The sequence below is a fragment of the Lutjanus erythropterus genome, chromosome 5, assembly GCF_056507025.1.
Source record: "Lutjanus erythropterus isolate fLutEry1 chromosome 5, fLutEry1.hap2, whole genome shotgun sequence".
NCBI lineage: Eukaryota > Metazoa > Chordata > Actinopteri > Lutjaniformes > Lutjanidae > Lutjanus > Lutjanus erythropterus.
Genome location: NC_139321.1, coordinates 3,557,748 through 3,571,782, shown reverse-complemented (window position 1 = coordinate 3,571,782; position 14,035 = coordinate 3,557,748). Strand labels below are relative to the sequence as shown.

General features: G+C 39.2%; 1 protein-coding gene across 3 annotated transcripts in view; it reads right to left on the bottom strand.

The window, feature by feature from the left end:
* Nucleotides 1-12,196, bottom strand: part of csnk1a1 (casein kinase 1, alpha 1) — a 35,376-nt gene extending 23,180 nt beyond the window's left edge. For all 3 annotated transcript variants that reach the window (XM_084718560.1, XM_084718561.1, XM_084718562.1), the window contains exons 1-4: nucleotides 11,481-12,196; nucleotides 11,087-11,193; nucleotides 1,974-2,100; nucleotides 10-108 (exon numbers count right to left, since the gene is read on the bottom strand). In XM_084718560.1, coding sequence (XP_084574686.1) covers nucleotides 10-108; nucleotides 1,974-2,100; nucleotides 11,087-11,193; nucleotides 11,481-11,603 — 456 coding nt within the window. In that variant the 5' untranslated portion in view covers nucleotides 11,604-12,196. The remainder of the gene's footprint in view (nucleotides 1-9; nucleotides 109-1,973; nucleotides 2,101-11,086; nucleotides 11,194-11,480) is intronic.
* Between the last annotated feature and the right edge of the window lie 1,839 nt (nucleotides 12,197-14,035).

Below are 14,035 nucleotides of genomic sequence, written 5' to 3'. Positions count from 1 at the left end.
TGGTCTTACCTTATTACAGTGACGGCCGATGCCCATGAGAAAGTTGTCTGGTTTGATATCTCTGTGGATGAAGTTCTTTGTGTGTACATATTCAATTCTGCTGATCATCTGAAGATGAAAAGAAGAGCATGGGTAAACATTTTACAACGTTATCCTCCCAAATCTCTATGACACACTGCAATACATTTCCATTTTAATGAACGTGATTCCATTAATTTAACTTGCCAACAAATAGCTTATCTTGTCCAGTGATGTGGAGAAACATCAAACAAATGAGTTCATACCAACATTTAGACACATGGGCAATTTAGAGTCATCAATTCATCAACAGACCTTCTTCACAGACGGCCCTTTGATGTATTATAGCAGGAAAAACAGGTTTAATCAACAACATGAATTAAAATATGTCAGTAAGCCAAGCCAATGAATCAGCATGCCCATAACCATTGTCAACAAAGCCCTGTGCTTTCCTGCTATGAAAAGTGAAAATATCAGATACAAAAAAAAAGCCTTTTTACCAGACCTGCATCTCTTTGGACTGTAGGAGAGAACAGAAGTAGCCAGAGAAAACCCAAGCAGGTATCATGCTCACGCCACACAGACTAAAGCTTGCAGGTTGGAACCAGGGGATTCTTGCTTAGAGGCAGCACCACCCAAGTACCTGTATTTAACCATATTCTCAGGCACATTCACCGCTTCAGAAGATTACATAGTGGCGGGTGTCTAATAGGCTTGGGCGGTATAAATGTATTACTGTATACCAGGATATTAAGAAATCTTGACAGTAAGATTTTCAATTCCGTCATGAATACAGACGCTTGTCTTTCCACTGATCTGATATGGAGATCCTGCACTGTAGTGCGGAGAGCACGGCACCAGGGGTCAGTCTCTCCACAGCAGCACAGCTGAGCAGAGCAACATGTGGGGCTTTTCCACTGGCACTTTTGGCCACGTCGAGCCAAACAGTGCTGAGTTGCATTTCCATTACTGCTGAGCCGTGCCTGAGACGGACCTACTCTGGATTGAGACTAAAGTGAGCCTGACCTGCCTCCAAGCGGGCTGCAGTGACGTCTTGCTGATCGTGGCCAACCCGTGACAACCCTCAAGCGAGTGTTGTGATACTCAGCACATGTGTGTGCAAGAGAGCAGAGAGAAAGACGTCTCTTTATGTTCAACTCTCAGTAGTTTTGTAGCTTCTAACAGAATCTTTATATTTTGAAATTTTGTTTTTCTCCCGTGTTGCTGTTTGTATTTTCAGGTATTTGCATCATTTTATCATTTCATATTTGCTTTTAACTGTGTCAAGGTCAGGTTAAATTACTGCTGATGAATCCCCAAATGAAAACATTTCCTGTTTGTGCTGCTTCACAATAAAAGCGTTACAATTACAAAACAACAGGAAACTTATACCTTGAAGAATTTAAGGAAACAGTGAATTTATGCCAGAGACGTATAATGAACAGAAAATGGCTCTGCCCCTGTATGAGACTATATTGGGTTTAGTCCCAATGATATAGGATAGCCAGCAAACACTGCAGACTACTGATTGTTCAGAGTAGCATTTTGTAGTGTGTAATTTTAGCGAGTGTGAGAGAGAGCGACTGTCAGACTAATTACTGTCTGTGGTGGCAGAGAGTGACGGTGAATGTACCCTGAGTGGAGCAAAAGCTTATCCGTGAAGTTGTTGGTCTGGCAGTAAATGTACAGAGATGGTGCTGTAAATGTGCACTCGAAGTTTCAATTTGTAAGGGAATGAAGGCTACAGCCTCTCAAGACTGAAACAGAGCCCCAACAGCATTTATATAATCATCAACTCCGCCTATAGTAAAGGAGCATTACAGTACGGAGTCATACAGTCTAGTTGAGTTACTTCACAAAAATACAGTCACAATATGGTACACCCGGGTAAAATTTCTTGAAGCTATGAAGGGATTAAAACATTGATATTGCAAGCATAATATCTAAAGTGTTACCTGGTCTGCCAGCATAAGGACAGTCTTCATGGTGAAGCGGCGAGAGCAGAAGTTGAACAGATCCTCCAGACTGGGTCCAAGCAAGTCCATGACTAGGACATTGTAGTCCTTCTCTTGGCCATACCACCTGGTGACAGAATAGTGATAATATGAAGTTTGGTCTGTGATCAGTCTGAATCAATCAAAGCACATTGTCTGAAGTGACCTCACACAGTGAACTCAGATTTGACACTACTCAGCTGCCATATGAAAGGGTAGGGGCATTTTTAAGGGATCTGTGTTGTCAACATATGGTTTTATCAAAACATACATAGACAGATGACTTATAACCAAAGGGGAACCTAATTTGGCCACCTGTGCACAATGGAAAAAGACAAAAAAGTCAGATGGATTAGAGTAAACAACATAATAAAGACATTAGGGGTGCAATTTTAGATATATTGCTATTCTTTCTTGAAAGATTATGAACAGACGCATAAAAGTCCATAATAGGATATTATACAATAGATGGTTCTGACCAAACAATTTTATTGGTCAACTACATATTTTGAACATGATCAAATCAGCATGACAGCACACCCTCTTCATCACTAAAAATACTAGCTGCTGTTTTACTAAAAACCTCAGAAACTTTGTTCTTCTGTCTGCCATGCTGAGGTCTGGAGATAAAAAAAAAAAAATCTACAATCCAAGCTATTGTGGAGCTATGGAGGTTAGAGTTAACCAGTTTTGAAAGGCCAGGAGTTAGGGCTGTACTATATTAAATGTACTTGAAAAATCTAAAAACATGATATGAAGAGAACTACCAGCTGTATCTAAATGGTTTTCAAGTGCCTACCAATCCAGTGGCAGAATATGGCAGTAATGGAATATAATTCAATACCATTCATAATGTTTGCATTAATGTATGATCACCTTAAAATAAGACTTGTGTTTCTTCTACCCTTAGAATAGCCTCTTTACTCAATATGAAAAAAGAGCAGGTGTTCTTCCAATGTGTCCGACATATTGCACCACCATGTTTCTACAGTAGCCCAGAACACACAAACAAAACACTGGATCTAGGAAGGCTCTTTCATGTTTTTGCAGCCACAATTCTTGTACAGGTTTGAAGGGGACGGTGATCAGCTGGTTGCAACCTGCAATGCTAGATCACTAAATCCTGCACACTGGTCCTTTTAGGCTGCAGTGGGCAAAACCTGTCCAAACATATGCAAAACCTAAGGCTCTCTTACCAAGACCTCAGGACAGAGCGTCCCAAGCTCAAGAGGCAGCTGTGGCATCTAACAGTGTCATGAAAAACACACACCACTGCCCCCAGCACCCAAAAGTTATTCCCCACTGCTTATCATCATGCCTCTTTGCCACTCACTGATATGAGTGCTGGGGCTATGATGGTAAAAATAATTACAGCCTCTTTTTTTTTTTTTAACTTTTGACTTCCTCTTGTAAGAGTAGCATAGCTCCTCAGAGCGAAGGAAAAGGTTAGCAGTAAGTTGTCAGCAAATGTTCAGTATACCTTACAGTGTATCAGTTAATTAAGTCTGCAGCTTCTCAGGACCAAGAAAACTCTTGTCTGATATTTCCCAAATACTGGAAAAGTGATGTCTTTATAGTTATCTTGAGTAACCAGTTTGTGATTTTAGGAAAGAAATCATAGCACTACAGGCCAGACGAATAGTCTGTATTTTTGATTTTGGGGTGAGCTGTCCCCTGCATTTAAAACATCCCTCCAGCTTGCAAGGTATCATGAGACAAGTCTCACATATATTTTCTTGTAACAGCGTGGTTCAATGCTTTTGCCGGTCAGAAACGTACATGGCCAAAGTCAATATTTACTTGGCCACACCACAGCTAAAGATGTGTTCCAGAGCCACTTGAGTTAGACCAAATCTTACAACAACACTGTAGATGGCCCATTAAGTTATTTTTCATGTTTAATCTAGGACTGCAATATCTATAAAACATCTGAAAAACTAGGATGGACACTGTAAATGTCTTTTCTTGTTAGTCTAACACAGAGATATTTAGTTTAACGTGATTACTAATGAAGAAAAGCAGGAACCTTATATATTTGTGACTCTGAAAACAGTTTTTTTTTACATTTTACATGAAAAATTACCTTAAAGATTTATCAGTTAACAAAATAATGGAATACTTTTTCAACACTTGCCCAGTCAGAGACATGAGTTGGCATATTTACTTCGCCCAAGTGGCATTGTAGTTGTCCAAGGCAAGCAGGCAGTCATTATTGTTGAGCCCTGAACAGGCCTTCAAGGAACCAGTGCAGCTTTATGTTGTGGTCAAGCACACTACATTGTGATCAGACTGCCCCAAAGGTAATGGTGCTTGGGACACAGCTGTTGTTTGCCTTACAATAAAACAAGTCTCTGGTGGAACAGGTGACAAAGTGTTTGAAAGAGTAGATGGATTAGAGCATGCACTGATGGAAATCTCTATTGATACTGAAAATAATGATGACTGACTAATCAGGCCAGATATCAGGTGTTTTCAGATAATCAGCATTGGCCGGTGCCTGACCTCACAAGCCCGATCAAAAAAACTGTGTGCAGGCACATCTCTGTGCAGCCTCATCAGTGTGACTGCTGTAGAACGATGTTAACGTTCCCCCATGTGCATTCTGGGAAGGGGCTGAAAAAGTTAGTTTGGAGCCCTGTATTCTTACTCTGCTGTAAACATTTGCCTAAATGACCTCATTCACCATGATCTTTACTAAATGTTAATAAGTTTCTCCATCCTAAATAACAGCAAATCTAACAAAAGAGTAACAGGTTAATGTTAAATATACATTATGTTACACTGTATTGAATAATGCAGTTGAATGATGTCGCTTCTGACATACTGTACCACGCTATCCCTTAAATTCTATGATGCACAATATGGATTTTTATTCAACTGATATCGATTATTACCTGCTTCTCATGGCTGATTCTGATAAGATAACCAATAATTTCATATTTCTCTATTTAAAAAATAAGCTAATAGAATCTGCACACCTCAGGGTAAGAAAAGCTCAGATATTTTTGCTAGTTAAGTGGATGAAAAAAGCTTTAAGGAGCAATATATAGCAACTGTGCAAGCAAAAATCAGCACAGCAGTCCAAATAGTTGGAGTCGTATGCAACATATTAAATGGGTTGAAATCCTATTTAATATACAATCTAAGGTGGAAGCGAGTGGTTTCCCCTCCTGCCTCCTCTCCAGACTCTGCAGGCTGGAAGAGCTCAGTAGGATGCCTGCAACATCATAAATTGATAATAACAAGTGTTGATGGGTCCTACACTGTAAGCTGTTCAGCTGTTTATTACTGTCAGTTGTCTGTCAATATAAAGTTAAGCCCCTTATCTAGAAAACAAAAATGACACACTGTCTTAAGTGGCTGCCTGTCTCACAGTCTGCAAGGCTCCATTAACATATTGCTCAATTTTACACTTATAAACATCCACGGTCAGAGAAGTGAGTACTTCAACTTAACATTTTCCCTTGATCTCTGATATCTCCTTCCTTTTCTCTGATACCTGGTATATATTTATTGGCTATTATTTCATTACTGCAACAAAAAAAAATTCCCATTATCGGCCAGTAATGTGTCGACCTTGATAGTCATTGTGCATCCCTAGTATTTTTCTATTTCATTCATAAATAAAACGTCTATCGAGAACATGTTACTGGCTAAGACTACCAATTATATTAGAGTGTAATGTGTATGGACTACTGGAATTATACATGATTTTTCTTTGTTTTGATATCAACATTATACTTGGTCACACAAAATATTGGCATTGGCCACTGAAAAACCCATTTTGTTCAATCTCTACGTAAGATACTAAAAAAATGTATACCAGCACCTATGCCTATTGATTTTATCCATATCAGATAAGCTGCCATACTTCCTTTGTCTTGACAATGAGCAACTGTATACACACACATCACTTCCCATCAGTGAGCACCAGCCCCACCTCCTCACACTCACTATGCTGTTTCACAGACTGTAAACTAGCTTGCTGGTAGCTGCTGCAGAGATTTAGCTCTATGTGGAAATACTTCAGCTGAGAGGCAGGGAAACCAAAGGGATATCAGCAAGCCTCAAAGCAAAACAAAGAGCTGCACCAACATGAGTTGCAAATGACTCAACAAATTTAGCAAATTCCAACTTTCCGAAATCACATCCCCAAACAAGATGACAAATAGAACCATTTTACTTTAGAAGTAGTACTTCATGTGTGTTGTGCAGACCCAATGGTCTTGGTATTTCAATAGATGTTATTAACAGATAATTTGAATATTGGGTTGTTTCATATTTATACGCAGTAAAACTGAAATGGGATCCAGTAACCTCCCTTTTAAATACATTTTTTTCTTGTGAATGTCTGCTATTGTTGGATATTACAGTATTACAGTCTACAACTGAATTTGTTGCAAACAGCCATTATGAAAACGAGGTGTATTTTCAGGGTGGGACTAAGGCTGGGCATATAATAGTGTATCAATATTCTGATATGAAACTTGATATTGTCTTACATTTTGGATATCAATATATCACAATAGGGCGTATGTGTTGTTACAAAGGCTACATTACAGCATGTAATTTTCTGAATTCTCCAGACTGTTCTAGCTGTTATATCAGTTGGCTTTAACCAATTAGTTATTAAATCCCCATTACTGATATACCAATAGTCATCCCTACAATAATGTTGCAATACATCTGAGGTATTTAATCAGATGTTGTGATATTTGATTTTGTACATCACCCAGTCCTACTAATGGATGGTTTAATCTACAGGGCAATGCATCATATGTATTGTCATATTATCTGAGAATTTACAGCATTATTTTAGAGGAAAGATGTATATTGTATATCTATATTGCAGAATGGAGGCAATGAGAAGCTGACTAGCCAATCAGTGTGGGTGAGAAAAAAATTAGGCCTTAGCCAATATGGGCCTTTGATGTGCCACACATCAATAATTCCCACCATCCAGCAACTGTACAAACAGCGAATACTAGGCTTTGCTTTTAGAGAATGTTACAGGCTTTTTTTTCTCAGGGAAAAGAATTTGCCTCCATATTCAAAAATGAATGCAAACAAAGTACTGCTACAGTAAATGATAAATATATAATTTTCTGTATAGTGGTATTTAGGGTGATAATGATTAATTAATGATCGTTTAATAGGTCATTAAGAATTTGGCCAATAAAGTAAAATAGAGTTGATGTATTGTCAAGATCTGACATAACAGATTATTGTAATGCATGCACTCCACATGATCTTGTATTTCAGATTGTGCAATATGTTGCTGTGGAAATAAAGCTTTGAGGTTGAGAAAAATGCATTTGAAATTCATTGGTAAAATTTTTGTTTTTTAATAATTATTACTTGATTAACTGATCATTTATGACTGTTCAAAGAAAGTACTTGCAATTTGCAAGCCTACGTTGTATATTGACGTAATAATGCATAGTTGTCACAAAATCCCAAGGCAAACCTGGACTTGCCTCACAGCACACCCGTATGCCTTGGCAACACCATTTGGGAACCACTGGGTTAACATACATCATATGGTAGTCTTCCAATTGGCTAAAGATAAATAGAGAAAATACAGATTTTGTTTTGGCATCTGCTTAGGACATCTCCTGGGTCCCTCCACTTGGAGATTTTCCAGACACATACTACTTGCAGGTGACCCAAGGGAAGTAGTACTAGTAGTAGCATTGCAGGCGAGAGGGACATCTGAACTACCTTGCTTTGCCTGCTGCCATCATGACCCAAACCAGGAAAAGCCAAGGACCCTCTCCTTATTCAAACAATGACAAATATCTTAAATCTAAAATATCCAAGGCTGGGGATGTGTGGGGAATAGAAAACACAACCATACTTAGACAATTAGCCAAACATGGTTTTAAAGGTTTTTTTTACACTATATTACGAACCATACTTCTTTTAGCTTCATTACATTTTACCACTGAGCGCACTTTCTTAACCTTAACCAATAGGGCGAGTTAGTGGGAAAATAACACAGCAAGAATGAGGAAAAGCCAAACTATGAAAGGTGGTGTCTGTATAAAAGGTAAGTCAGGTTGTAGTAGGAGTGGAGGAGGGGCAGCAGGATCAGCAGGTTGGACAGGCTCTGACAAGACTTTGCTGCAACATGAAGCCAGTACTGCCAGTACAAAGTTTCAATGAACAGTGGCTGCTTGCATTACAGGTGGAAAAGCTTTGCTTAAAAACCTGCAAAAAAAGTGGACCAAAACAACCATGTGTCCTATGAGAAGTAATTTGGCTACTTGTCAGGAATAAAAAGTCGCCATTTTCTCTCCAGTATAATAAAAACAACAGCAGTACACATTCATTGTCAAGTGACGCTAATCTCATTTATGTGTCCCACTAGTTTTATTGGCACTAGTTTCATAATTCAATGTTACAATTCACTTCCTGGTGTCTCTAAAGTCGTTGAAGTTGCTAGCACTTGGACTCTACCAAGTGCCATGAGGTGTTCATAAAAATGCACAACTGGCATCCAACCCATGTTCTTATATCCATGACAGCAGTTACTTTACAAAGCAGTCTGCAAATTGTAAAGAACGTGTGTGAGTTCAGATTTCAACCAAGTCACCATGCCTTAGTGGCTCCGCTGTCATTGTCTTCATTCAGCCATGTGCCAGCTGTACTGTATACTGAATATGGCCGTGCATGTAAGCACTGTCAGCCAGATATAGAACAGGGCAGGAAAATCAACACCAGCCAAATGTTGGTATTTTCTGTCTTTGCCAGCCATTTTACCATGTAAATAGGTAGATAGTTTATTCTAAAAGAAGCTAAGGTTCCTGAAAATGTCACCACTGACAGGTGATTAGATTAATTATTTCTATAACAAGAGAATGGTCTATAAAGTGGTATCTATATCAGGATTAAATGTCGAAGTGTAAAGAAATTTCAACATTTCTTCCTGTTAAACATCAAAAACCCTAATCTCCTGTGATTAGAAAGGTCAAAAACAGTTAAACTTGGTTTATGAAAGCCATAGAATGTGGTGATTAACCACAAAAGGTGCAGTAGTTATCGAGTCACATGTATTTACGTGTATTTCTCTACATTTTTGTCACAGGCATTTTCGTCATCTTAGAGCCTCACTCAAGGTTTGGATAAAAGTGGCAAAACCGAAGCAGCTTTTTGCATTCGATAAATATGCTTAAAAAACAGGTTGGTGCCTCAAACACACCATCTGTATCGCAGAGCAGGTAGACTGAATTAAGTATGGGAAGAATCAAGACAAACCATTTTAACTAGTACATTGCAGACAATTCATACAGTCCCTCAGAGTGACTCAGGAGATAAACATTTCTACAAATCACGGCATGACGTGCAGCACTACACTACTACTCTTCTCGCATTTAAACCATTTCAGGACATCAGACAGAGAATAACTGTATGAGACTGTTGAATGCCTATACACTTGCTAAACAGGCTGAGGTCAGGTTTTAATTGGGCGTTTGCAGTAAGTACACAGAGAGGAATGCAAAGTACAAGTTTCCAGAGTTTCTATCGCTCAGCTAAATTAAGAACAAGAGAGCAAATAGATAAGGATGAGCCTGACATTTAGTAAGTGAGACAAAAGTCATTAAATAACATGAATATTTCCTTATGATGAGAAGTGCAACAGGGTCCAAAATTACCCATCTCACTCTTTTTAAGTGTTAATGTTGACCCATATGTCATGCCAGTTCTCAGCTTTCCCTAAAATGGAAATAAAAATATAAAGGGAACAAATAAACAAATGTATTGTATCGATTCCGCAGAACAAGTAAAATAAAACTGAGGCAATTAATCACACAAAAAGTGAACCATGCTGAGTAACACCAGCTCTATTTTATAATTAAAACACTGATCACCTTTCACCTTAATACAAGTAGTTAAACGGTAATGAATTTCAAAGGTTTTAACTATGTGTAGCACTCAAGAGAATGAAAATAACATTAAAACTATTTTTTTTTAGCAGGACTGGCAGACCAAATATAATTACTCCACCACTTTGGTCGATGTGTGAAAATTATTAATAGGAAAAGACACACACAGTCAGTACAGCCATTGCTGTATCACAATCACTCAAAACATGGGTATTTCAAACAATCCTACATCCATTATCATGCAATAAATATAAACTATTATGCTAAATAAACTCACTCTCTCTACAAATGACTTCTCATTGCTTATCAAACTTCAGTATACCATGTCCCTGTCAGTGTGCACATGAACATATCAATATGGTTATTGTACTTCCACTTTCATACATCTAATGGCCAGTATTACAGTCTTACTTCCATCTCCATCAACCAATAAACAAATGAATACATTTCAAAGACTCTGAATGTGTCAGCAGTAACAAGTCAACTTTAGAGACCATCTCATAATATTAATAACATAAAGGCAAATCAACATACATGAATACTGGTACACTGTATATTCTATAGTCGTAACATATAGTGTGTAACTGGGGCACAGCTTGTATCTCTCCAACTTTACCATTTGCTCTGTTGGGCTATACCCCACTCTTAACAGTTACTTGAAGACGAAAACATAATGTGTGACCAATAACAGGGGTAGGCAGAAGCCACATAAGGGTTGAAATCAAGCGGTGAAAACACGCTTCTATCGTGAGACTTGGATTGTTGTTTTCGCTTCTGTGCTCCGCCGCCATTTTCTATCAGGGTAGAGGAGGACATGTTGGGAGCTCTACACAACAAAAGAGGAGCGGCCATTTCCAACCACATAGCTGCTTCTCTTCGCCCCTGACAGCTGTTATTTCCGATAAAAGTACACAATTGGTTACCTAACAAGGCCCGATGGGGAACAACTTAATATGTAAAGTGAAAACAGGCCGGGATTTATGAGCCTTTGCGTACAATTCATCGTTACTAGAATACATGAAGTAACGTTAGGCTGATTAGCAGGCCTACTGCCACTTCCACATTAGTTGTGTTTTTCAACATACAGCCACCACACTAACATGGACAAACGATAAAATGTCAAATAACAACAATCAGTCGCTCTACTATATGTAACAACAGCACCATGTTAAAAATAAATGATCTTACCTGATGTGTGGAATCCCAACTCCGCCTTGTAGGATTTTGTAGAGCTTGCTTTCGTATAACAACTGAGGATGTCTGGCTTTCTGTGATTCCAATTTTACAGCTACCTCCTGAAATTGACCCACACAAAAGCAAATATTTATATCTACAGCTCTGATATTACTGCGTCAGTTACAGTAGCGACAAATACCTGGGCACACGACATAAACCGAATATTAAGAACTAATACATCATGTAGCAGCTTGAACCAACTCAACAGCTTGGTAGCTGTAACGTCAGACTGGCTAAGTTAGCTTACAAAGTCATGTTACAATCTGCATCAAATACTTTTTGACTTGGCTACCAACTTTCCAACAAGAACCAAGACGAAATGAATTGATAGGTGCAATAAAATTACCTCTCCATTTGTGATGTTGATGGCCAGATATATGTCACCGAAAGATCCCGATCCGATTTTTCTGACAAGCTTGTATTTTCCACCGACTATGAATTCGGCTTTGGAGCCACTGCTGCTCGCCATAATGTCCACCAAATGACAATCTCCACCTGATTCTCTTTAAGAAACTGTGTGTGGCAGCCCGCAGTCCTGTATGTCCAGTTGGTGTTGATGAGGGGGAATTATGGACTAGCTGTTAACGTTACTCCAAACAATATTATCGACCACTAACGTAACATGCAAGTTGGAAAAAAGATTTGTCCAGGCGTATATACATAGGCTACCGGCTACAATGGATCTTCGTTCAAATAAAACCTCCTCACGGAATGCCGTGTCAGCGTCGAAGTACAGGCTACATCCAAAACTAAATCCGAAAAAGCTTACGGCCTTCAGCAACCACCCAGCTACCTCGAAGTAGCAGCTAGTGATATGTAGCGCTGGCTAACGTTAGCACCAAGCTAACGCTGTCGGAAAAAGTGTCCGGACCTCCTCGGTGCTGAGGGGCAGAAACTGCCGTTGGAGTTACACTTCCGATGATGTTGTTGCTTTTCCAATCTTTTCAGTCCTTTAAGAGCGTTTTCGACAAACTTCGAGGGTCGCAGCCGTCTATACAAAGCGCAGCCCACTCACTCCGCCATCTTGTCTTCTCTACCCTTTCTCTCAGCTGGTTTCCGTTGGAGGCGATTAGCTAAGGTTAGACATCTCATGACCCTTTCAGGTGCCATCGGAAATAATAGAATCAGTTATGAACGCCGCAACAAAGCGACACATAATTGTGGCTGGAAAGGGGAAACTGTCCTATAAGAAGCACACAATGTACCCAGTACACAACTGCAAAGTTAATTGTTAATATAAGTTACTTTAATTAAAGTTCATAGTTGTTTTTTTATGCAACCATTTTGTTTACTAGAATGCTAACAAATGCTAAACCAACCATAACTTTTATTTCTTATACTTTTGTGCAGTGATGCGTCTTTTTGCGTAAGATTCCTACTGTCAAATATAAACCATTAACGCTTCTTGAGAATCGAAATATTTGTACATAGGCAGTGTTTTTGACAAGTTCGACCCTGAATGCACCCACAGGTGATATTTACGACTGACGTCGGAATAGGCTGCGTCATGTCTCTCCCAGTACCCATACACATATACGTAGACGCCGCATTGACCGCTTTGGCTTGTTGCTGCGTTACGCCGACGTCGCCGCCATTTTCACTTGGTCAAGACTGACCTGAGAACAAACGCAAGGAAGCGGGGAAGCTGTGGTTTTTCCAGATAACAGTAAACGCTTCTCTGCCTTTCTTAGTGAGTGGTGTTATATTCAAGGGTTTGTGATTTACATGGAGAAAGTTACAAGAAACAACTTCTTTTTTCTTGCTCCATGTAGATCATAAACCCTTGAATAATCCTTTTAACCCCTGGTTAAAAGTGCAGAACTCCACGTCCTGCTGCGTGTAGCCCAAACTAAAGATAGAGAGAAAGACAAACAGAACGCACAGCAGTTGTTCAAGGCCAAAAAAAGACTAAAAAGTCCAGGTAATATCAGAGAGGCTGAATTATTTCCTATGGAGACTGAGGGTGAGGACTCTTGTTCTGAAAGTTGTGTGGAAATTGAGAGGGGTTCATTTACAAACTAGCAGTGTGCACTTAGAAGAGTACAGATTTCTACCAGGCAACAGATGTTGAAGCACTGCAATGCCACCACCACTGCCAGATGCAACCAGCAAAGATTTGCAAAGGTCTGCCATCATTAAAGTGATAGTTCGCCCAAAATGAAAATTCATTCATTATCTACTCACCCTCATGCCAAATGAGGTCTGGTTTGTTTTGTTAGACTCAAAACACTGTTAGAGTTTCACAGGAAAACAATGTTGCAGAATCTCCCAAGCAATGGAAGTGAATGGTGACCAGTTTTCAAATGGAAAAAACAAAACAGAACAAGAAAACATTTACCATACTGCTCGTCTGGCATAATCAGAGTGAACGTAGCTACCAGCTCAGGATCTACAGTGAAGATTCAGGCTAAAAACATGGTGTAAATACAGTAACATTTACCAACTTTGCATTTAGGGGCTTTAGGAGACTTACATTACACCAGCTGAGCAGTATGGAGGCATTTTATGTGATCCCAGTTTTACAAAACTTGACAGGACTTGGATAGTTTTGATGCTAAAAATCAGAATCATCTTAATCCCACTGGAAGAGTGGACTCAGCATTGATTCGAGGTTGATGTAGAGACATGTAGGACACATGGAACATATTGAATCATTCTTGGAAGAACTAGAAGAACAATTGAACACTTCAATGGAGAGATGAAAAGGTGCTTTAAATGTCTGAACAACGTATCGGTAAATCTACAGCGAGCATGCAATATCATTGTGCTTCATAATATCTCTGAACAATGCAAAATTCCTCACAGAGATGGAAGTAGTGATCATTTACAGCCCCAAACAGACCCTGACCTGTCAGGACTGCAACCAGATGAACAGTAATAATGATAATAATAATAATGCAT